The sequence below is a fragment of the Natrix helvetica genome (genome assembly GCF_964273705.1).
Source record: "Natrix helvetica genome assembly, chromosome: Z".
NCBI lineage: Eukaryota > Metazoa > Chordata > Lepidosauria > Squamata > Natricidae > Natrix > Natrix helvetica.
The window spans coordinates 46,113,072-46,137,308 of record NC_138554.1 but is presented as its reverse complement, the minus strand read 5'-3'; the positions used below and the strand labels follow the sequence as shown (position 1 = coordinate 46,137,308).

Sequence of the window (24,237 nt, the reverse complement as noted above, 5' to 3'; positions counted from 1 at the left end):
AATGAAATGGGGCGGTTGACGGTGAAAGGAGAACGGAGAATGGAGAGTGTTGGTGGCTGCCGACATGGGTTTGGTCAGCGATTGCGGTGGGACGCCCGGCCTAGGGTCTCTGCAGCCAGCGTGGGTGTGGTTGGCGGTGGCGTGATGCCCAGCCTGGGGTCTCTGCAGCTGCCACTCCCCATGCCGTGGTGTTATCCCGGTTGCTCCCCCTCCCTCAACCTTGCTTATGGACATGATAAATTGGATCAGCAGGGAGTGGCTGAGGCAGCTGGCATGGATATTGACGCCAGCGGAAGATGGCTTTGTTAGTTGGCGTGGGCGTGGTTGGAGTGGGGGGTCCTTCGTTGTGGCCCCCTCTGGTATCACCGCTGTTGCCTGGGCCACTGTACTGTGCCATTTGGCCATTTGGCCCCTCCTCCTGTGACACTATGGACTGGGTCAACGTAGTATGGCCCTGACGACAGATATGAGTGCGGCTGGCGTGGATGGAGCTTAGCTGTTGGAGTCGTTGGAGTTAGAGCAGCTGCCGCTGCCGCTGCCGCTGCCGCTGCCGCTGCCGCTGCCGCTGCCGCTGCCGCTGCCGCTGCCGCTGCCGCTGCCGCTGCCGCTGCCGCTGCCGCTGCCGCTGCCGCTGCTGTCCTCACCACCACCATCACTGGCCGCTTCACCATCTCGCAAGTTAGCATCTGCTGCAATTTTGACAGCTTGCCGTTACTCTTATATATTGTCCTTAACATCGACTATTTCTATGATGGACAAAAGCTTCCCGCTACCCTCTTGAACACTGTCGGCTGCCCCCCTCCCCCATGGACATGTCATCTCCTCATTCCATCTCCCCATGATGTCATCCCATTTGGTTGATGCCACACTCTCCTCTATGAAAAAGAAACGGAGGCCAAGGAGCTTCTCCCCCCCCCCCCGCAAAAATCTTATCAGGGAGCCGGCGAGCAGTAGCAAATTAGCTGATCACGCGGCGTGATTGGCTAATTTGCTACTGCCCGCCCAGCTCCCCGGTTAGATTTTTGCTGGGAGGAGGCAGGGGGGAAGCTCCTTAGCCTCCGTTTCTTTTTCTGCCTCCTTTCCCTTTTTTCTTTTCAAGCGCCCCTTTCCCTTTTTTCTTTTCGACCCACAATGATTAGGGAGGATCCTGAAGCGAGGAGGGAGAAAAAGAAATGGAGGCTAAGGAGCTTCCCCCCCGCCTCCTCCCAGCAAAAATCTAACCGGGGAGCCGGGCGGGCAGTAGCAAATTAGCCGATCACGCCGCGTGATCAGCTAATTTGCTACTGCCCGCCGGCTCCCTGATAAGATTTTTGCGGGGGGGGGGGAGAAGCTCCTTGGCCTCCGTCTCTTTTTCTCCCTCCTCGCTTCAGGATCCTCCCTAATCATTGTGGGTCGAAAAGAAAAAAGGGAAAGGGGCGCTTGTTTTGAAGTGCCCGAGAGGAGGGAGGGGAGCGGGCGCCCGGCACACAGAAGAGCCACATTAAAGTGTGTAAAGAGCCGCATGTGGGTCGTGAGCCGCGGCTTGCCGACCAGTGCTGTAGTAGAAGCCTGGGATAGGGCAGCCACTGGAGCCTTGGATCGCATTGTGCCTTTGCGGCCTCTGACCCGGTGTCGATCCCGGGTGACTCCCTGGTTTACTGAGGAGCTCTGGATGATGAAATGTCAGAAAAGATGCCTAGTGAGTGGCTGGAGAGCCAGCTGGTCCGAATCTGATTGAACACTAGTAAGAATTCATATTAAATCCTACTTAGTGGCGATAAGTGGCAAAAAGGCAAAAAATTTCTGCTCTTATCGTGTCCACAGATAACTGCCCAGCCGCCCTGTTTAGGGTGACCCGCTCCTTACTTAACCAAGGAACTGGGAAAGACCCCTTGCAGGGTAGGGCTGAAGAATTTGTTCAGTATCTGCAGGATAAAATCGCTCAGATGCGGACAGGCTTGGACTCTGACTGGATAGATTCAGGTGAGTCGACGGGGATGAATCTTGTGGAGACAATCTGGGATGAGTTTGACCCTGTGACCCCCGAGGGCATGGACAGGATTATGGGGAGACTCAGTGCTGCCACTTGTGTGCTGGACCCTTGTCCTTCTTGGTTAGTTTCGGCTTCCCGGGAGGTGACACGAGGCTGGCTCCAGGCGATTAGCAATGCTTCATTGAGAGAGGGGTTCTTTCCCACTGCCTTGAAGGAGGCAGTGGTGAGGCCTCTCCTTAAGAAGCCTTCCTTGGACCCAGCTTCTTTAGCAAACTATCATCCGGTCTCTAACCTTCGCTTTGTAGCAAAGGTTGTCGAGAGTGTGGTAGCATGTCAGCTTCCCCAGTACCTGGATGAAGCTGTCTACCTGGATCCGTTTCAGCTGGGGTTCAGGCCCGGGTACAGCAAGGAGACGGCATTGGTCATGTTGGTCGATGATCTCTGGCGGGCCCGGGACAGGGGCTGCTCCTCTGTCCTGGTCCTATTAGACTTCTCGGAGGCTTTCGATACCATCGACCATGGTATCTTACTGCAACGACTCAGGGGGTTGGGAGTGAGGGGCACCGTTTTACGATGGTTCTCCTCCTACCTGTCAGATCGGTTGCAGTTCGTGTTGACTGGAGGGCAGGAATCGACCCCGAAGCGGGTCACTTGTGGGGTGCCCCAGGGGTTGGTTCTCTCACCCCTCCTGTTCAACATATATATGAAACCGCTGGGCGAGATCATCCATAGTTTTGGGGTACGGTATCATCACTATGCTGATGATACCCAACTTTTCATCTCTACCCCAAACCACCCAAATGATGCCGTGATGTCCCGATGCCTGGATGCTGTGCGAATCTGGATGGGGATGAACAGGCTCAAGCTCAATCCCTCCAAAACTGAGTGGCTGTGGTTTCCGTCATCCTGATTTGTGCATCTTGTTCCATCTTTGATGATAGGGGGAGAAATTTTAGCCCCCTCAGAGAGGGCCCGCAATCTGGGAGTCCTCCTGGACACGTGGCTTAGTTTAGAAGAACACCTAACGGCTGTGACCAGGGGGTCTTCTACCAGGTTCGCCTGGTACATCAGTTGCGCCCCTTCCTGGATCGGGATGCTCTATGCACAGTCACTCATGCCCTCGTCCTTTCTCACCTGGACTACTGCAATGCTTTCTACATGGGGCTGCCCTTGAAGAGCACCCAGAGGATTCAGCTGGTCCAGAATGCAGCCGTGCGGGTTATCATGGGGGTAACTAAGTGCTCCCATGTTACACCCCTTTTAGGCGGCTTGCACTGGTTGCCGGTTATTTTCTGGGTGCAATTCAAGGTACTAATTATGACCTTTAAAGCACTCCATGGCTTAGGCCCAGGGTACCTGCGAGACCACCTACTGCCACCAGTAGCCTCCCACCGTCCAGTATGATCCCACAGGGTTGGCTCTTTAGGGTGCCGTCGGCTAGACAGTGTTGGCTGGCGACCCCCAGGGGGAGAGCCTTCTCTGTGGGAGCGCCTTCCCTCTGGAATGAGCTGCCCCCGGAGCTTCACATAATCCCCGACCTCCGGCCCTTCCGACGTGCCCTAAAAATTTGGCTTTTCCAGCATGCCGACCTGGCCTGTTAATTTTATCTATTTTTTAAAATGTTATTGTTATATTAATTGGGTTTGTTTTTTGGATACTAATCTAATTTCCTTTTAACTTTTCTGGTATGTTTTTTAATGTTGTACGCTGCCCTGAGTCCTTTGGGAGAAGGGCGGCATATAAATCCAATAAATCCAATCCAATCCAAATAAAACAATATAAATTGAAAGATACAAGCAACATGGTTATAGTCATATGTGGGAAGAGATAGAACTTTCTATTTAGAAAGTGGTGCCATTCTGCCTACTCCAACTCAATTTTCTGCTCTCCCCCCCCCCAGGTATTTTGAGGTATTGCTGGTCCTTGTCATCAACTTTCCTACTCCCAACAGTGCTGTCAGCAGATTATGAAGCTCTCTCATTATTGATGGCTCCCCCTTGACCTCCAGCTTGATTCACCAGAAAGTTCTCCTGCTTTTCTTTGCCCCCTGCAAAGACAGCAGCAGGTCATAGAAGTAGTGTGTTCCTATCTTTCTGAGGTTTAAGCCGTTTGAATGACCGAGAAACCCACGGTCCAAAGCATCACCTGAAATCCTTAAAGTGCATGCTACAGATTTTAACGAGTGACATTTGCTGCTTTTTTATGACCGGTGATGCTCGGTGGCCACCATTCAGGGAATAATAAGTATGAAAATCATAGAGCAACACATTTGCTGGCCTTTTTTTTTTTTTGAGGCAGAATAGGGCCACGGGGCGCAATTAGGAACTCCTTGCATCAAATTCTTTTGCTGGCTCAAGAACGGGCATCCTGTGTCATACCGCCCGTATTTATGCCTGACGTAAAAAAATTGATTCCACATTTTCCCCAACCATTCTCATCCAATTTCACAGGAAGGGGTGGGAGGGTGGGAGAAATCTCCCCTGCCGGCGCCAGAAGAAGGACACTGAAGCGCAAACGTCCAGGCGAGGAGCTCACGCGCTGGGTCCGGGGCGAGGCGGCAGCGACCGCGCGTGCAGCTGCCCCTCGTGACCAGATTGCACGTCGGTTCCCAAGGCTGTTCTTTGGCGCCTCTGAGCGGCGGCGCTGGCTCGTCGCACCGCCCCGAGAGGCGCTTGTTTGTCTCCTCCCCCCCCCCCTCTTTCCTCGCCGCAGGGCCAGGCTGGGCTCAGGCAGTTGAGAGGAGGGCGGCCCCAGAGGAGGAGTCCGTGGCATGTACTGAACTGCCCTCTCCGTCTATCAACCACCGCTGTTTCCTTCTCTCGGACGCGCTTGAGCGATCTGCAGCCGTTGCCTCCACCAACAGCTCCTATGGCCGGACGCGGCGGCTTTCCCCTGACTCCGCCGCCCCCGGAGGGACCATCGGCGGCTGTCTCGGTGGCAGCGGGCGTACCTTCGCCCTCTATCCCAGCACCGGGAAGCGGGCTTTTGCGAGGACCTGGTCCTGCTGGGGCTGGTACTTATCGGCCCATGGGCCACGGACCTCAGTTCCAAGTAAGTGAGGAAGCGCGCACGTGTGCATGTGTTGTCAGTTCGGGAAAAGTGCGGAAACAGCGGCGCCAAAAATGTATGCGGTTTTTCTCGATTCCGACTGGCGTCCTCTGAATTTTACACAGCTATGATTCCCATCATCCGCGAACTGGGAACATTAAGAGTTATAGTCCAAGTTATGTGCAGGTCGTCCCATTAAGAAAAGTTCACTTTGGAGGCTGTCAGTTTGGAGACACGTGAAGAGACTGGCAGCTGTAGCAGGGGCGTCAGTATCTATTGGGGGAAATATGAGCAATTTTTTTTTCAGAAAAGGGGGTACTTTAAAGAAACTGAACATAGGGAGGGAGAATAAGCGGCATCTGTTAGGTGGGATGGAAGGGATTGTGTTTCCTTTGGGGAAAATAGAGGCGTCAGAGGCAGCAGCATTTCGGTTCCTTGGGTTGCTTTTTAGAAATTGCTGAAGGATCGAAAAAGCGAAACAACTTATTTTGTGATGGTCAATCTAAGTATACAAAATTATTCCATTCCTAATAAATTAGGTATTAAATATTTTATTTATTTGATTTCTATAGCTATTTAACTCACTGGGTGATTTACAGTTCTAGAATGACAAAGCAGTGAACACAATTTTAAAAACATTAAAACAATAAAAATATTTTCCTTAGGCTGGTATAATTCGTATGGATTTGTTTTTAAGTTACCTTGACAAATATTGGTAATGTCTACTAATTTAAATAAATATTTAATGTTTCCTTATGTTTTTGAGGAAGCCTTAAGATCTGAATAATTAGATGTGCTCTAATGGGGCATTGAGAGACAGTTAAATATTGGCTTGCATGTGCCATCTGGTTTGTCTTAGGCCTATGGTTGTGGCAAGAGGAGGTGGAGTTTGCACTGCAAATTATAGGTCTGTTTGTGTAATACTGTTTACGGTTATTCAAGAGAAATTTCTTCTGTGTTTAATGGAGTAAGTTATTCCAACATAATTTGTAGGATTGCAACCTTATAGTGATTTTGTGGTGATGGAGCTCTGTGAGAGGTAAAAAGTTTTGCAATCAGAAATCAAATTTTTGGTTTTTAAAGGTAGTATAACGTTCCCTAAGAAGCCTTTGGCAGATTTCTCCCCTCAGTCCTTCTTTGCCTAAAAGTTAGGACTAAAATTTTTTCCATTTTTTTTCCTTGAACATCCTCTTTTTAATTAATACGCTACCTTAATGTCAATTTTAATTTTGCTTATATCAAATTGTGCTTCATTTCTGTATTTTGCGATAGTGACAGACATGATTTAATAAATTTTTGTATCACTTGCTTTCAGCACAATTGGAACTTTGGCTAGAATCTCTTGGGTGCTTCTTTAATTCTCTAAGAAGTTGGATATTAAGGGATATTTAAAAGATGGAGAATATGAAAGGAAGCAACATTTTACTTAAAGAAGGATCTGAAACATTTTCCATGAAACCTGAGTGTATTTTGACTTGTGAATTTGTTTGGAAAGGAATTTTCCCGTTCTCTGGGATTCTTGATTATACAAGACTTTGTATATTAGAAGAATTGAGTCTTCAGCAGTATTTGAGTACAGAGATAGTATTACACTTTTAGTTTGAATGTAAGGAATGAAAGAAAATATAGCAATGATGTCAAAAATGATGTCAGACTGCTGGTGATTTAAAGCAATGTTGGTGCACTCCCTAAAGTATTGCAATATGTATCCACAAGGAGACACTTTAAGTGCTTACACTTTTTGGGATAATAATTTATTGGAGATATTTTATGTTCACCAATGAAATAATGATATTGATTTAAAGAATATCCATAGAACAATTTTTTAAAAATCTGAGTAAGACCCCTCTTTCCTTTTTTTGACATAGCCATGCCAACATTGGAAAGAGAGATTTTCTCCATGGTTTATTTTTATTTATTTATTAAATTTATTTGCTTCTCATCTTGCAGTTCAGGTGACTCTTAAGTATGTGGATTGGGAGAACCGGTAGTCGCAGCAGCAGGAAGCTCTGCCCACCTGACCGGATGCTTCTGTGCATGCGTGGAGGCGTTGCGCGAGTGCTCACATGCGCACAAGCAAACTGATAGTAAAAATAATGGAAAACCACCACTGCTCTATACACACTATATACATTGCTAATGGGGCATGAATTAGACTCATAACACAAATAGTTAAGCATTTCTTGCAAAATATAGATTTAATTAATTATGTAGTTTATATATTAAAGTTGGGATGAGATTTGAATTCAGAAACAGAAGAGTGCTTTAGAGCATGTGGAGAATGTGGCATCCATCTACAACTCCTTAAAGCAGCCATCTTTTCCCAGATTCAATTTGTTATGGAATCTAGGAAAAACCACATTTGGTTAATGGAGATAAGTGTTATACATTTTTGCACTCTGAAGTAGTTTTTCCTTTAAAACCAAAATATTGCACTGCTATGTTATATACTACGTTTTCATTGATTGGCTTCAAATAATTCAAAAAAGTTTAAAAATATAATCAGCAATGGGCAAAGTAGTAAAATACTGCATAAAATAAAAAAAGTTAAAATAGCAATTATTTCAACTCTCCAACAGCATCCCTTATATTATTAAATGCCTCAGGTTTAATTGTAGATACATATAGTATTATAATGTACTCAAATACAAAATACTATTGTAAGATATCTTAAAATATCTACCAAAATAGTACATAGTGTTTCATCTTTTGATTAGTAAAGAGTACTTTTTCTTCCAGAATGGATTATACTTAAAAAAGCATTGCTTAACTTCTGAAATAATACACCATTTCAATTTCTCAGTATAATTCTTCTAGCCACCTGCTACCAATAAAACATAATTCTTGATGAACAGTTTCTAAAACTTTAGTGTATATTTGAAATCACTTTAACATTTTTAACATTTAAAATTTCCCCATAAATCTAAAATGCCACTCCCGAAAAGTACCAAATGACAGCAGGACCATATTATATGGATCAATGAACATTTTCATGAAACAAAATCTCATATCTTTCTTTTCAAGCACATTCTTTGGGGAGTCCAATGCATTCTAAATACATTTTTTGATAAATCAACTCAAATGTCAAATCTATTGATATAATTTAAACATTTTAAAAAAACATGAAACTATTGACAGGGCATTATTGAAAATTCTGGTTCTTTTATCAATATTTATAATATCCCAGAAATGTTCATTTCAGGATATTATATTCTTGACCTTTAAAAAAACATAGATTGTGAATTTTACTTCTGTCATAGATTCCATTAGAGCATACAACAAGTGCTTTTGGAAACAACCTACGTGTTGGCCTCATATTAAGCCATTAAAACATGTTTAAGGTGATCATGCTGTCACTGTTATAATTTAGGAAGACCAAATTGAATTTGAAGTCAGTCTTAGAAAATTAAAATTTTAGTATAAATTAACATTTACCCTACCACGTATTTTCCCATATTGTTTAAATTATTTTCATATGTGTGTTTAATTCCCCCCCCCCCAATTTACCTTTATCTTTTTAGATAAATTTAGATTACTGAAAGTATGACATCTTTCTATTCAGGTGAAATTACCTGCCATTACCTGCCATGCTACCTTTCTATCCTAATTGGTAGGGTCTTTGTTTCACTTCACCCATGACATTGCCTAGGTGTTATGTCTTTTTAGAAAACAACAACAGAGTGGTGGCAGTTTGGTTTCCATTAATTTAAAACCTTAATTTAAAATATTTTTGAACAACATATATTTATTTTAAACGTTAGAAATATATGCATAGTGCTCAACATTTTTCTGAAATGAATAGTTTTAGGTTAAAATAAGTTTTAATCTAAAGAAAAATATGGAATAGAAAAAAGAAAGAAAAATATTTCTGTAATATTTCTTAAGCATGGCAGCAAAATAATGCATCATTATTATAGGCCAAATCATTCCAATATACTCTTGATAAAGAACATACTTAATGTAAGTATAGTAAAAGAATGTAGGAAATGCTTGTAAACTTTGTCTGTCTTTCTTGGTAAAGTTAGGGAAAGAAAAACGATTTGAAAATAAGTTTGTAGAAAACGTATGCTTATTTCTATTGGAATTAAAGATATAAATCCATATCTACTATATCATGATGGCTAACCTTTTTGTCCTTCTGTGCCTAGTGTGCGCATGTGTGTGTGCCCACAATGCAATGTGTGTGTGACAGCCTCCCTTGCCCCCTGCCGCCCTGCACATGTGCGCACAACCTCCACGTGATCCATTTTGGGCCTGGCAAGCCTCCCTGAAGCCTCCTGGGACCAAAAATGGGGCCCGAGAGGGTTTAAACTTGGGCCCCTTGCATATGAGCGCACGTCTCCTGCATGTGCCCTGCGCATATACGACAGACACCCGAAAAATCACCTGCCGGTGGGAGGCACACACGTGCAGTGGAGCTGAGCTGAGGCGTGACCCCAGAGAGGGCTCCGTTTGCCACATGTTTGCCATTATGGTACTATACAGTGCAACTTCAGCGTAGTTAATCCTATAAGACATACAAAGATATGTCAATATATAGACAAATGAAAACCACACTTGTAACTAACTAATTACATTAAAATCTTTATTCTTTTCCAAATATAAAAATAATTGTGTTACAGCTGTGTAAAGACCTGGATTTAATTTCTGCACAGTATTAATAAATGTTGCTCATGTAGGCATGCACATAACATCCATTGGGAATGCTTTAAATTAAACACATCTTCTCCTAGGATTGAGAGGAAATTCAGTGCTGAGGAAAGATGCATTACTTTAAGACACTAAGTGCATGTCCCCATAACATCCAAATCACTTTTTGGGTTTCAGTTTAGGTTTCTTACAACCCCAGATTTTATAAATTGCCAGCCATAAAAGGAATCATAGATATTTAAAAAGACATAATTAATAGGAAAATTTAAAAAAATGAAATGTTTTCAAAGAAGAATTATGTGAGATTAAGAAAATGTCTTAAATGGAACAAGAATTCTTAGATCATGTAAAAAGAGAGAAGTCATTCTGAACGAATTCAAACTAAAATATAATGAAATAAAATATTATTGTTGCCGAATTATGGAAGACTTGCAAAGCAAGGTTATTAACTCAAACCTTAAAATTAAAAAAATATAGAAGTTTATTTCATAACAAGCAGAATTTTATATATTACACTTTAATAGCATGATTGTGTGCAGACATGCTAATAATGCTTGTTTATTTATTATAGTTGAAATGAGTGTACTCTTTTCAGTTTTCCCATCCCCCCCTTTTTTCTGAAGCTGTTGGAAGAATTCAGAAACTTCCTTTTCTGCTCCGATTAATCCGAGTTTGCTGAGTTAATTGAAATAATTGAACTACTTTTTGTAAAATATGGTATGATAAATCATAGGCCTGGTTCCTATAGTATGTAAAGTCATACATACTTGATGTGTGTGTAATGTGATTTATTTAGTAAACAATGATTAAACAACTCATAGCTTAATGTGAAATATACCATTCCTGTGTAAATGTTGGATAATTTGACAAGCTATGGTTAATTAAAAGTAGTGAACGGAGATGTTTCTGAATTAGCAGTCCTATTAGAGAGAAAAAGAGAAGTATGCCCAGCCAGTGGAAATTTTAAACTACTTCACATCTTGATAAACTGTAGTTTAAATTATACCAGACATAGACCTTATGGATTTGATTTTTGACACAGTGTTGTTAGAAGTGAAATTATCTTTTTTGGTTCAAGGTCTCCTCTGTTTGATTTTGCTGGGTTTCAATGTTGGACTAAAAAAGAGCATTGTAACAATATATACAATGTCAGGGCTTTTTCTGAAGCATCCTGTTGACTGTTGAGCTGAGAACTCCAGAATTTAGAAGCCACTAGTATGTATCCTGGGAATACAGACAAATAACTAATCATAAATGGTTCTCACTGGCATCCTAGTATACAGATCTTTTAAAAAATTTATCAGTAAAATATGACAAATTTCAAGATACATAATCATTGAATGAGTTCTTGCATTTTGAAAATAGAATGGGATGTTTGATAATCCAATTCTATTGTTGTTTATAGAACAGTAATAAAATACCTTATGTTTTAGTATGTTTCACACTCCTTCATCATGCTAATGGCATTGCAAAATAAAATTGTATAGTATTGGTTTTATAGTATTCTCTGGAAGATGTGCAAGTTATGAATGATACATATCCCACAAATGAGGAGTGTTCGTTTTGTTCTGCAGATGAAGGAAACATGAATGTTTTAGCAGTAAGAGAGGCTGTACCCCTGCACGTCCCTTCACTTCCCTTGGTGGTTCTGCAGTGAGGAAGCAGGAAACAGCAGCAGCCAAATGCAGCAGGTTTAGCAATGTTGAACCTGCTGGGTGGTTTTATACAAACCTCTGAAATTGACTCTTATGTTTTGCATTTTAGCTAAAAAACTGAGTTAACATAGAACATTAACATTTCTTCTTTTTTCTTATTTTTTCAGACATGTGAAGATAAAAGATGTACCTGAGTTCAAATACTTAATAGATAAAATGCATAGTTTGGTTCAGTGAATCAATGTTTTCTGTTTAGGGATGTGGAAGCTTTCAAATTGAACATCACTTAGCTAACATCTAAATGGTTGTTCTTCTCAAGCTCTTACTCAAAGTAAAAAAAAGTTAATCGTATGAGTGCAATAAATTACTGCATCAATTATATTTACTTACAGCAAAAACAATATTGTTAGAACAAAAACATATTTTTTAAGATATAATTTATGGAGGGATGTCTCCTATAGGTGAGGAAGGAAAAATCCTGTTTAAGGAGATCTTCAGTGCAATATTTATAGAACTTTGTATTAGAGCCAATTTAGGAATCATTATCCAACTAATTGAGTAATTCTAAAGTACATTATAGTTGTTTCATCGTGTTTGGTAAAAGTTGACTAATATTAGATAATATCAGTAGTTTAATGAACAGTCATATTAATGTCAATCATTTCACCTGTAACTTTGCTTTAACAATTATGTATACAGAATAGTATATTTATTAAATTTGGATTTTTTTCAGGAAAGGGTAGCACTGTGTTAGGATGAGAGCCAGATGTTATATTGCATGTGTGTGATAGAAGTGTGGATTATTTGAGAATAGAGAATGGTATAAAGATGTTTGTGGCACCATTTTAGTTTAGCAAAAGTTATATAACATTATAATGAGTGATAGAACTTTTTTTAAAATTAAAGTGGAACTCTTGCAGTTCTAAAATTTGTTTCTATTCACATGATATTAGAAAATGAACTGGTGCAGATGTATTAAGCTGGTAGGATAATATTGACATGTTTTATTCCTGAGCCAAATATTTTATATCATATACAAATATTTTTATCAGCACATCTCCTTATAGTCAAGTATTCTATACTATTTTATATTTGTTTTCTCTCTTTAGTTTTCTAGTTGTATCTAGAAATGTTGTAAAACCCTAAAGGGAAAATTGTCACTGGCAAGTAAATGCTGATTCACTTATGTTGCCATCAGCCAAACGTTTCTGGTGTCAGTGGCTCAGAGAGTGGCTCAGTTATTTTATTTGTCTATCTATTTAAAACATTTATACATAAAACAACATAAAAACTATAATAAGATATGAAATGAAATATATTAAAATAATTTTTTTAAAAAAACAGGCACCAAGTCAAACTTCTGATCTGCAATCACCTTACTAGAAAATTGCTTTGTTTAGTTATTATTGAACCTTACGATACTTGCTCACTACAAAATTCATATATTATTATTTTGATTAAAGTTTCCAAGAATAAGTAGTTTTGTATGAAGTTAGCATTTAATAATTTTATCCTTTTCATTCTTTAATAAAGAAAAACAAGGATTGTATAAAATCTCTAACCTTGCATTAAGAGTCATACTGTATACAAATAGATACTACTCCTTGCTTTCTCTTGATGTATTCACCGACTTGGTAGCCCCTTGGTTGTGGGTTGTATGTTTAATTTATCAAGCGCTGAAATTTAAATATATTGAGTAGTGCTTATTAATTTATAATCCTAGAACCCTGCCTGCAGGGATCTGGTGGGAGAAGCCCTGGGGGTTTTGAGTGGCAGAAAACAGCATGGGATGTGTCAGGGGCTGGTGGAGGCCCTGGGGGGGGGGCTTGAGGCAGGTGAGCCTAGCACTGCACTAGGCCTCCCAGAGCCTCCCATCGCTAAGGCACTGCATGGAATATGAATGGAGCAAATGCTCCCCAAAGGAGGGGGTTGGAAATTATTATTTAAAAAATTAAGACAAGATATAATTTGTCTAGAAGAGATGCACATTAGTAGAAAGGATATAAAATGTTTGATTAAAAAAAATTGGTAAAGATTTTATGTTGGAAGGAACAAAGAAATAAAAAGAAAAAAATGGAGTGGACTCAGTGGAATCAGTTCATCAGTCAGTACAGCCAGAAATTGTACTGACTGATTAGCATGATAGATTAGTTGAGGTGGAAATAGGAATTCATGGGACTAAGATTTTGATACTGGAAATTTCTGTCTCATATGAGGGAATAATTGTGTAGTGATTAAAATGCAGCCTACAGTCTAGAGCAGTGATGGCTAACCTTTTTCTAAAGGTGTGCCAAAACTGTGTGCGGGTGCGCTACCGCGTGCCCACCCACCTGCACAAGCGCAAGCGACCCCCACGTGGGAGGGGGAGTTTTCGCCCTCCCCAGACTCTGGAGGCTTTACTGGCCCAATGACCCAACCGGAAGTTCCCAAACTTCCAGTTGGGTGTTGGGCCTGTTTTTCACCCTCCCCAGGCTCCAGAGGCTTTCCTAAAGCCTGGGGAGGGTGAAAATGGCCTCCCCCGGCCCTCCAGAAGGCCAAAAGTCAGCTGACTGGCACGCATGTGCACCACAGCTGAGGGCTGCTGTGGGATGTTGTGCCGGCAAATATGGCTCCGTGAGCCACCTGTGGCACACATGCCATAGGTTCGCCATCACGGGTCTAGAGTTTAATCCTGACGAGGCTCAGGTTTGACTCAGTCTTCTATCCTTCAAAGGTCAGTAAAATGAGGACCCAGGTTGTTAGAGGCAATATGCTGACATTGTAATACACCCAGAGACTGTTGTATAGCACTCAGGGTGCTATTGTTATTGCCATTGTTTTATAAGTGACATATAGGGAGATTAATAGTGTCTCTTATGAAAATTGGTGTTTCCTGAGGTATTGGAATGAGTGTTCTCCCCCACTACTGAGCAGAACTGAGAAAAATACTGAAATTGTTCAAGGCAAATTACTAAAAAATGTATTTGATTTGATGGAGATTTTGGGCTGATATATGGAGACAGAAGAGTGACAATTCAAAAGACCCTACTTTTCTGACACATATAGATCTTTTTCAAGAATAGACGTGATTTGAACTTCAAAGAACTTGGCTACTAAGGTTTTTTTAAGTAGAGATATTACCAAAGACATTTTTGGATCATACTCCTGTGAGTGTTTTTTAAACAAAAATCTAATTCTTTTAGATGGAGACTGAACAAAATATTGCTATAGAAAGAAGCTGCAAAAGAATTTAATTAAAAAAAACAATTTAAGTAAAGGGATTGATTTAAGAATTGTTTGGGATGAGAGTAAAGATTTTATTAGAGGTTATTTTATACAACATCACAATGAACTTAACAGTCAAGAGAAAACATCAGCTATTCTGAAATAAAGAAAAAAGAAGAATTAAAGAAATGTCCTGAGAAGTATTTGTCAACAAATTAAACTTTAATAACAATAATTGTCTATGTTAATTATGTTCCCTAAGAGAAAAAGAGATAAACCAGAAAAGTGGCTAGAATATAAATTATAAAAAGGAAAAAATCAACATTATAAGAGAGTTAATAGGAATAGCACTTAAAATTATATATCGCTTCACAGTGATATATCGCTTACAGCCCTCTCTAAGCGGTTTACAGAGTCAGCATATTGCCCCCATCAATCTGGGTTTACAGACCTTGGAAGGGTGGCTCAACCTTGAGCCTGGTGATAGTCGAACTGCCAAATTGCAGGCAGCCAGCAGCAGTACTACATTCTAACTACTGCACCACCATGGCTCCTAATGGATGATGTGGCCATATAAAAATCATTTATTAATATTATTATTACTAAAGGATTGACTTCTGTCTATAGAAAATAGATGAATATCTATCTAAAGCAACAAAATTTACCTTGGATTACCAATACTGATTATGAGTAGATTTATGATAATAAGGGAAGTTTCTGAAGCTATAAAAAGATTAAACCAAGGTTTAAAGTCAGGTTTAATATTGATTTTAAAAATCATTATGTTGAATGTGCCACATTGAAAATACAGAATAGATACCAACCTCAGTTGTGCCAAAAACATATTTGTGTATCTAAGCACAAAAAAAAAAAACATTTTGTAGATGAGACATAATAAGTAAATACAAAATGGCTAATTTGTCAAGGAAAATTTGAACCAGAAAAACAAGTGAAAGAATGGATTGATATAGGCTAATATGTTGGTTATAATATGCAGATGGAGCAATGGGACATATGTAACTGAAAGGATTCAAATTTACACCATGTTATAATCTCCAAAAAGATTTTTTATAAAATAATGTACCATTAGATATGTCATCAGAGAAATTGATGACATATAAAAAGCACTTCCAAATTTATGTTGAAAATAAGAACAAGAAAAGATAATTTTTCATGTTTGGTGGACATATAAAACAAGTTAGAAAATTCTGGATTTAGATACATACACGGATTCAGATGGTTTCAGAGGGTAGATTATAGTAAGAAAATAATGTAATAAGAGTAAGAGGTAAATTTATAATTGTACTTTCAACTTGTGAAGAAGATTGGAACTATTTCTTTGTAGTTTTTTTCTTTTCTATTTTTCTTTTAACTGTTCTGTATTTTAACTTTTGTATTTTTTAGCTTTGTCTTTGATTTTTTTTTCTATTTTAACTTTTTTTTTACTTTATATTAATTTGCCATCATTTTTATCTTAGTTTAATTTTTTTAAACACAGTTTTATACACACGTTTGCACACAGGTCAGTCTTACTTGCTTCTGATTATTTAAACAAGGCAAGAACAAAATAACTCTTTCTATATTATATTGCTGAAAAGAAAAGGGGAAAAAGCTAGAGGAAGAGGAATAAGTAGGAGTGAACTTTTGTGGGAAATTAAGATTAGTTTCTTATTCTGTGTTTACTTTTACTTGGTTTAGTTTGTGAATCTGTTTTTTATTATTAAATTTTATTTTATTCCAAAAATTAAAATACAAACTTCAAACTACAAAATACAAAGTGTTTTCCAGTAGAGTAGAGGGAAGGGTCACGCGAAGGTTTAGCACAGCCTGATTGGTCCATTAGACTGAGAGAAAACTTCTTAACCTTCTGTCTCTCCTATTGGTTCCCATTTTCCTCTCAGTCTTTTGGTCCAAGCACTGTGTTTTGGTTCTCTAGACAGGAAAATTTGGCTAATTTCGATTAAATCTACTAGATAAGGTAAATTTGAACTTCTAATTTGATGAATTGGTTATTCTAAACTTTAAATTTGGTGGCTGTGCCCAGACGGACGGTCTCGTGCGTGTCCTCAGCGGCCAGGGAAAGCCCCATGGGGTGTTTCCTCTCCCTCCCCACGGGCCGGGTGCCCGGACACATTCCCGGTTCTGCGGGCGTGCTGGGCGACCACTACAGCCCCAGGAGCCGAAAAACACCGCCCGCAACGTTCCCGGTTGAGATCGAGCCGAATTCGAGCCGTAGTGCCGCCGAAGAGCGCTGACAGACCATTCGGCTACCCGCGGCCCTCCGACTGAGTATTTTCACGCCAGCCTCCCTTCCGGAGCTGCGCGCGCTCTGCAAAGGCCCCAGCATTCCGACAAGGCGCGAGAGCGAGCCGCGGCACCCAAAAGACAAGCCGCGACTGCCGAAGACTTTAAATATTGGGTGCGAGGCTCCGGCGGCCATTTTGGCAGCCTCCACGTGCGACGGGCCGAAGATTTTAACAGAGGCTCCGCGCACTCAAGGCGAGGAAACAGGGCGATCTGAAGGTCATGCCAGAGACAGGGCCTACCTCCCGGTTGACTGACGACCTCCACGAGGCCCAGGGCGGCTGACACGTGAGTGGGGCGATGGTGGCGTGTGCAGAGCCGGTGCAGGCTACCTCTGCCCAGGCCCCAGAAGACAGGGAGGCCCATTCTGATCAACCTGGGGCCAGGACCTCTTCCTCTAGGCCTCAGGCAGCACAAAGGCCATCTAGGGCAACAGAAAGGGACAAACAGAGGTGCCAGAGGGCGCTGGAAAGGACCATCACCAGGGCGGAGAAACAGGCCTTGGCAGCTAAGCCCAGGTCCCGATCCAGGTCTCCAGTTGGGCTCAACATCAATCCTTCCCCCTCCCCTCGGAGGGGATTCAGTCCCACTTCTCCCTCGGGGTCCCCTTCCAGGTCATGCCAGAGCCCCAGGAGGTCTGATTCTCCTTCCATGTCAGAGTCTCCCAACCCAGTTGAAGCAGAGATTGGGGACCCTTTGGAAGGTTCTTCTAGGCACTTTCACTCAACTAAGGGTCCAGCCCCTCTGGGCCCGGATCGTTACCAGGAGGACCTGGAAGATCTAGAACACCTCCCTGAAAACATTAGGAGGCTTATTTCGGCAGCCATCTCCCGGGGCATTGCTCAGAGGGACAGAGCGCCTTACCACAGCAGGCCCTATTCCTATCATAGGCCTCGCTCGAGAGCCCCCTCCCGCTCCCTGATTAGCGAGGGCTCCACCTGGGGGGAGGACAGCCATAATGACTTGGAATTCTCGGAAGATGAGGACTCCGCCCCCCAGGACTCACTGTCTTCATCGACTCTGCTGCCCCCGGCCATGTTCAAACCCTTGTTGCATAAGCCCAGGAAGACTACCAAAATTGGAACTGGGGACCCTACGGTTCCGCCTCCAAGGGATCCAGACATGGCTATGTTCTCCAACACTGCTCTGAACAAGGAGGAGATTCCAGCCCCTCCCCCCTTGTTCCTGGAGTGTTGAAGAATCAGTGGACCTGTCCCTCCAACTTTTCCACCCCGGGCAGCAAAGACTGTCAAGTTTATAATGTAGAACAGGCCTTTGCCCAAGAACTCCAGCTCCCTATTATTAACACTCCAATAGCGGCTCTCGTCTCCTCCTCCCCTGTAGTGTCCAGGGACGCAGCAGACAAGATGAAGCCGGAGGATAAGCATGCTGAATTAATTCTACGCAAAAACTTCAACGCTTCTGCATGGGCGTTTAGAGCAGCAGCCGCAGCGTCGTATTTTAACCGTACCACGCTGATGTGGCTCCGCCAGCTCCAGGATCGAATTCCGATCCAGGACGACTGCCTCCACCAGGACATTACAAAGATCCTAGCAGCTTCACAGTATTCGGCTGACGCGACTCTGGATGCGCTTAAGTTCGCCTCCGGTGCCTTAGCCACATCTGTCTCCTCCGTCGCCTCCTGTGGCTTCGCAGTTGGTAGATGGACAATAAGGCAAAGTGGAACTTAGCTGCGGCCCCCTACACGGGACCCAACCTTTTGGGGGCGTCTCTGGATCCCATCTTGGTGGAAAACAAAGATAAAAAGAAAGTTATGCCGTCCACCGCCAAGAAACCGGAATCCCGTCCCCACCCATACCGTAGGCCCTCCTTCAGGGCCCCTGACCACGAGCAGCAGCAGCAATATCCTTCTTACAGGCAGGACAGGCATTATTCACAGCCTCCTTACCAGGACCATAACACGTTCCAGTCCCAGTCCAAACGGCTCTTTCGTGGGGGAGGTGGCTGCTCCTTCCGCAGGGGGAAATGACTCGAACCCGAGCCCTCCCATCGGCGGCCATCTGGCAATGTTTGCGGACCAGTGGGACGGGATCACCACAGACGCCTGAGTTAGGGCCACCGTCCAGTTCGGCCTGAGGCTAGAGTTCCTCATCGAACCCCCGAGATTCTTCAGAACCTTTCCCCACTCCAGAAACCCGGAGCGCCACCATCTGATGGATCTTGCTGTAAAACATCTGCTAGAGATCCGGGCGGTGGAGGCGGTTCCAACTGCGGAACGCGGGTGGGGTTACTACTCCAACCTGTTCATGGCTCCAAGAGCTCGGGGGGTTGGAAGGTGATTCTGGACCTCAAGCGATTGAACCGGTTCCTTGTATACAGACGTTTCAAGATGTCTTCCCTGAAATCCATCCTTCAGGGCATTCGGCGGGGGGATTATCTGGCCTTGGTGGATCTGATGGAGGCTTACCTCCACATCCCCATCCTCCAGTCCCACCGCAAGTACCTTCGATTCTCCCACGGGGGGTGTCATTATCAATACCGGGCCATCCCATTTGGTCTGGCCTCGCCCCCCCCACACCTTTACAAAAGTCCTGGCGGCATTGGCAGCGGGGCCAGTGAGACTCCAATGCTACCTGGACGACGTCCTTCTTCAGGCAGATTCCCTCTCCAGGGCGAAGTCGGATCTTCGCCTCACCATTCATTGCCTCCAGTCCCTGGGGTTTTCTGACAACTTCCCCAAAAGCCATCTGTCCTCTTCCAATCAGATCCTTCACCTAGGGATGGTCATAAACTCAACCACAGGGATAGTGACTCTTTCCCCGGACCGACTTGCCAGCCTTCGCCAACTTGTAACCAAGGTCAGGGCGAGAAGGTCAGTTCCCATCCTGACCTTATCACAACTTCTGGGCAAGATGGTGTCCTGCATAGGGATAGTGCCCTGGGCTCGACTACACCTGTGTCCGCTGCAGTGGGCCCTGATCCAGAAGAAGAGGATGAGCAACTCCCTAAGGCCCCTATGCCTACCTATGGACATACAAGCGTCTCTTTGGTGGTGGCTATCACCGGCGGTGCAAAAGGGGGGCTCGTCTGGGAGCCAGAAAGAGTGACAGTGACGACAGACGCAAGCCTTTTCGGCTGGGGGGCGGTGATGTCCTCCAACATGGCTGAGGGACAATGGACGGCCTCGGATCTCAGCCACAATATAAACTGGCTGGAACTCAAGGCTGCGAGACTGGCTCTGCGACACTTCAGTCAACACCTACGGGGTCAGCACATCCTTCTCCTGATGGACAATGTTGCCACAAAGGCGCACATGAATCGACAGGGGGAACTCACTCCCGGGCCCTTTGGCGGGAAGCGCAGACACTCGGCTTATGGGCGGAGAGACATTTGGCCTCTTTGGTGATGGAACACATCTTGGGAGTGTCCAACCACCAGGCGGATTGGCTGAGCCGGGCCGGCGAATGGCAGCTAGCACCCGAACTGTTCCAGAAGATCTGTCGGAAATTCGGCACTCCTCTAGTGGACTTGTTTGCCACCCCCAGCAATTCACTGCTGCCTCGCTTCTTTTCCCGATTCCGGATGCCAACGGCGGAGGGCATGGATGCCCTCAGGAGCAGATGGCCTCCAGGCCTGCTTTATGCTTTCCCTCCCCTTCCCCTCATTCCAGGGACTGTCAGAAAGATAGTGGCAGAGAGGGGAAATCGCCTTGTGTCAGGGGGTCCTGAGCCATCCGGAGCCCCAGTGGCTCCACTTAACCGCCTGGTACTTGAGCGCCGCCGCCTGAGGAAGGCGAAGCTTTCCTCAGGGGTCATAGCTACTATTGAGGCATCCAGACAGCTTTTCACCACCAGAATCTATAACTCTACCTGGACGGTGTTTGCCAAGTTGTGCTCTCAGGCTGCTGCCGATCCACAAATTCCCGACCTGGAACCTTCCCCTAGTCCTTAAGGCCCTAACGTCACGGCCTATGAGGCTTCTGGTCAGGTTCCCCCTTCGGGTATTACGGCGCACTCCCCCCGTAGTGCCACTGTGACTGCGGCTTGGGCCACCAGGGCTCCGTTCGAGGACATCTGTCGGGCGGCCACCTGGGCTTCCCCGACCCCTTTCATACGCCATTACTGGTTGGATATCTACGCCTCGGCTGAGGTGTCCTTTGGCCGGAGGGTCCTTCAGCGGGTGGCGGCCGTTCCTCCCCCTGGGCCCCAGTCTTCCCTCCCTGGGACGTAGCTTAGGTATGTTCCTCACGTGATCCCTCCCTCTACTCTACTGGAAAAAGAATGTTGGTCTTACCTGAACGTGTCTTTTAAGTAGAGTAGAGGGAGGGGTCACATCCCACCCTAGTGAGTTAGACAGGGACTGGGCAGGGGAGGAACGGGCGGCCCCGGGGGCTTGTCCCTTGTTGTTTGACTTTCAGATGCAGACTTTCAACATCAAAGAAACTGGGAACCAATAGGAGAGACAGAAGGTTAAGAAGTTTTCTCTCAGTCTAATGGACCAATCAGGCTGTGTTAAACCCTCGCGTGACCCCTCCCTCTACTCTACTTAAAAGACATATTCAGGTAAGACCAACATTCTTTTTACAAAGACAAAACAAAAGTAGACAAAACATTTTAGAAAGACAAAAACACATAGACATATATTGTCCTCTATGTTGAATGCTAATAGATGTGAATCTTGATATTTTAATTTGAAATCATATCCCTTGTTCTGTGAGAATACAAGGAGTTAATAAGACGACAGGTGGTTTTGTAATGCCTTTGAGAAAAAATTGAGGCAATTTATTTCCACTGGTCTGACATGAATATTCCTCTCGGGGCAAGAAATATATGCTTCAGGTGAGTATGTAACTAATACTGCTCTCAAGAGAAATGTGTGGATTGGAACAAAAACAAGCAGTTAAATGTAACTTTGGCTAAAAATATAATCATAGGGAGATAATCAAGAGAATATTGCCTGGAACACTCACAGCATAAGATAAAGCCCTTTGTCTCAGAGAGATGTAGGGAGGGTTAGAGAGGGTGTGGTACATATCAGAAGAGGTGCATGAGAAGTGCAAGAAGCATTGGGGAGAGTATATGAGAGGATCAGGAAGAATGCGACGTCGGGGAAAGTATGCAAAGTTTTGGCATGGGTCAGCAAGAGTGCATGACAGTGTGAGAGGGTATGTGAGAGCTACAGTTGGGGAGGGGAAGGCTTGGAGGAATGATGTGAGGGGGACATGGGTCAGGTGGTATATGCAAGATTGTGGTTCATGTTGGTGAGAATGCAGCACACGTCAGGGAGGATGCTTGAATGGCTGGCATGGCACAAGTGCTGAAGGACAGGAGGTAGGTCATGGTGGAGGAGTCTTACCTCATACCTTTCCTACCAACTTCTGAGATCAATTGCAGCTAAAGCCAACATTGAATCAGAGAATGTAAAAAAATAATTAAGGAGAAAAGAAAGGACTGGGTAATAGATAAGATTCCCCTTAAAAAACATAGCCATGTAAATTCTTCAAAGAAGACTCTTTTAAAATTATCTTGCTAGTATTGGATAACTTTTTTTCTAGATACCATTATAAGAAACCAAATTTGTGGCAAATGAATATGCTGGAGTGAGCATGCTCTATATCAGTGATGGGATTCAAAAATTTGTACTACCGGTTTTGTGGGCATGGTATGGCTTGGTGGATGTGGCTTGGTGGGTGTGGCAGGGGAAGGTTACTGCAAAATCCCCATTCCCTCCCAATCAGCTGGGACTCAGGAGGCAGAGAATAGATGGGGGTGGGTCCTGTCAGAGGTAGTATTTACCGGTTCACCAAATTACTCAAAATTTCCACTACCAGTTCTCCAGAACTGGTCAGAACCTGCTGAATACCACCTCTGCTTTGTATGCCTTCTGAGAAGCAGTGTCATTTAGTAAGACCCAAGAACTATGTCTTCTCTGCTGTGGTGCCTGCCCAGTGGAATATCTTAATCTTCCCTGAGATTTAAGATAATCCTGACACTCTGGTAGGCCTTGAAGGCTTGGCTTTTCCCTCAGGTGTGAGCCAGAATGTTAGTAGAACCCACTACATATTGCGATGATATGTGATATTGTGATAAGGTTATTAAGAGATTTATACTGTTTTGTGTTTAATGTTTTATTTATATTGAGGGAAGGTGGTTGAGAAAGTGATCTTGCTGGAGGATCAAAGAGCTATGGGCTAAATTAATTATCTTTTTCAGGGCTCAATACTTTCTCTGCTCTGCATATCGAAGATAGAAGGAATGGACCGCTGAGTTTAAAAGTGTAGCTCGATCAGGTAGCTCAATGAAAAAAGGTAGGCAGGGCTGAATTTAGATAGTAATTGGATAGAAGAAAACCAGAAAACTAGGGTTGTAGACAAAATTGAGAATTTATAAGACTCTTTGAATAGGTCAGTGGTTAACCATTTCATATTCCTGTCAAGAGAACTTAATGCAGATGCCCACATAGTCACCAATATTACTATATGTCAATATATTGATTTCATTCAGGTTTTGTATGTGCCAGTTCTTCCGTATTTTCTCAACTCCTTTGATTTTTGTCTTCTTTTATAATTAAGTGCTCTGGGCAGTTATTTCTCTGTTGAACTTGTATAGTGTTGCCTAATCCTTTTGCTTGTGTTTTGTATGGGAGTGGCATCATACTAGAGACAGTGCCTAGGCCTGTTGGGGGAAACTGAAATGTTGCCCTGCTGGCTTGGTTGCTTTGGCAGCTGTATTAACCACTTGGCAAAAAGAACATCTTTTAGATTATACAGGGAGAGACATGGGAAATGTATTCCAAAGCAGATTCAAGGACGTAGGCATGTGTGTGCACATACTCCAACAAGTGCCTCTTAAATATTTCATAAATCACTTCAGTACATAAATAAATTGAAAGTGGAGTGAAAAATGTTGGAGCTACTCAGCCAGTTCTCTGCTCAATATAGGAGTAACTAGGTTATCCAGTTTAGTCAGAGGTGCGTCTTTTAACAATTCGTACAGAGAATAAATGTTGACAGTGCAACATTTCTTCATAAAGGATTCTAGTAATGGAAGAAAATTCTCCTTTCTAAGGAAGTGAATTGGAATAGAGAATTTTCACCCCCATAAGATATGCAATAGAAATGGTTGATCAGGAAAGTAATCTAGGTATAATTGCAGTTTTTCAAAAAAAACATTTAAAGTACATATCACTTGGAAACGATCACAGATACTTTTTGCCAATATAATAAAGCTGTTATATAAGTTATCACATGGCCAACCTTAGAATAAGTACATATTAAAGAGGCTATTGCAAAACTCACAAGTGCTTAGAGAAACTAAATCAAAATAAGTAGAAGCACTGTGAAGAATGTTTACAAGATTTTAAGGATTTCATGTCATGAAAAATAGTAAATTGGAGAGCAGAAGATAGATATATGATCAAGAATTACACTGCTATATATATTAT

General features: G+C 43.2%; 1 protein-coding gene across 1 annotated transcript in view; it reads left to right on the top strand.

Annotated features, from left to right (window-relative positions):
* Positions 1–4,729: 4,729 nt before the first annotated feature.
* Positions 4,730–24,237, top strand: part of SMARCD2 (SWI/SNF related BAF chromatin remodeling complex subunit D2) — a 51,668-nt gene continuing 32,160 nt past the window's right edge. The window contains exon 1 of the mRNA XM_081932547.1: positions 4,730–5,023. Coding sequence (XP_081788673.1) covers positions 4,841–5,023 — 183 coding nt within the window. The 5' untranslated portion in view covers positions 4,730–4,840. The remainder of the gene's footprint in view (positions 5,024–24,237) is intronic.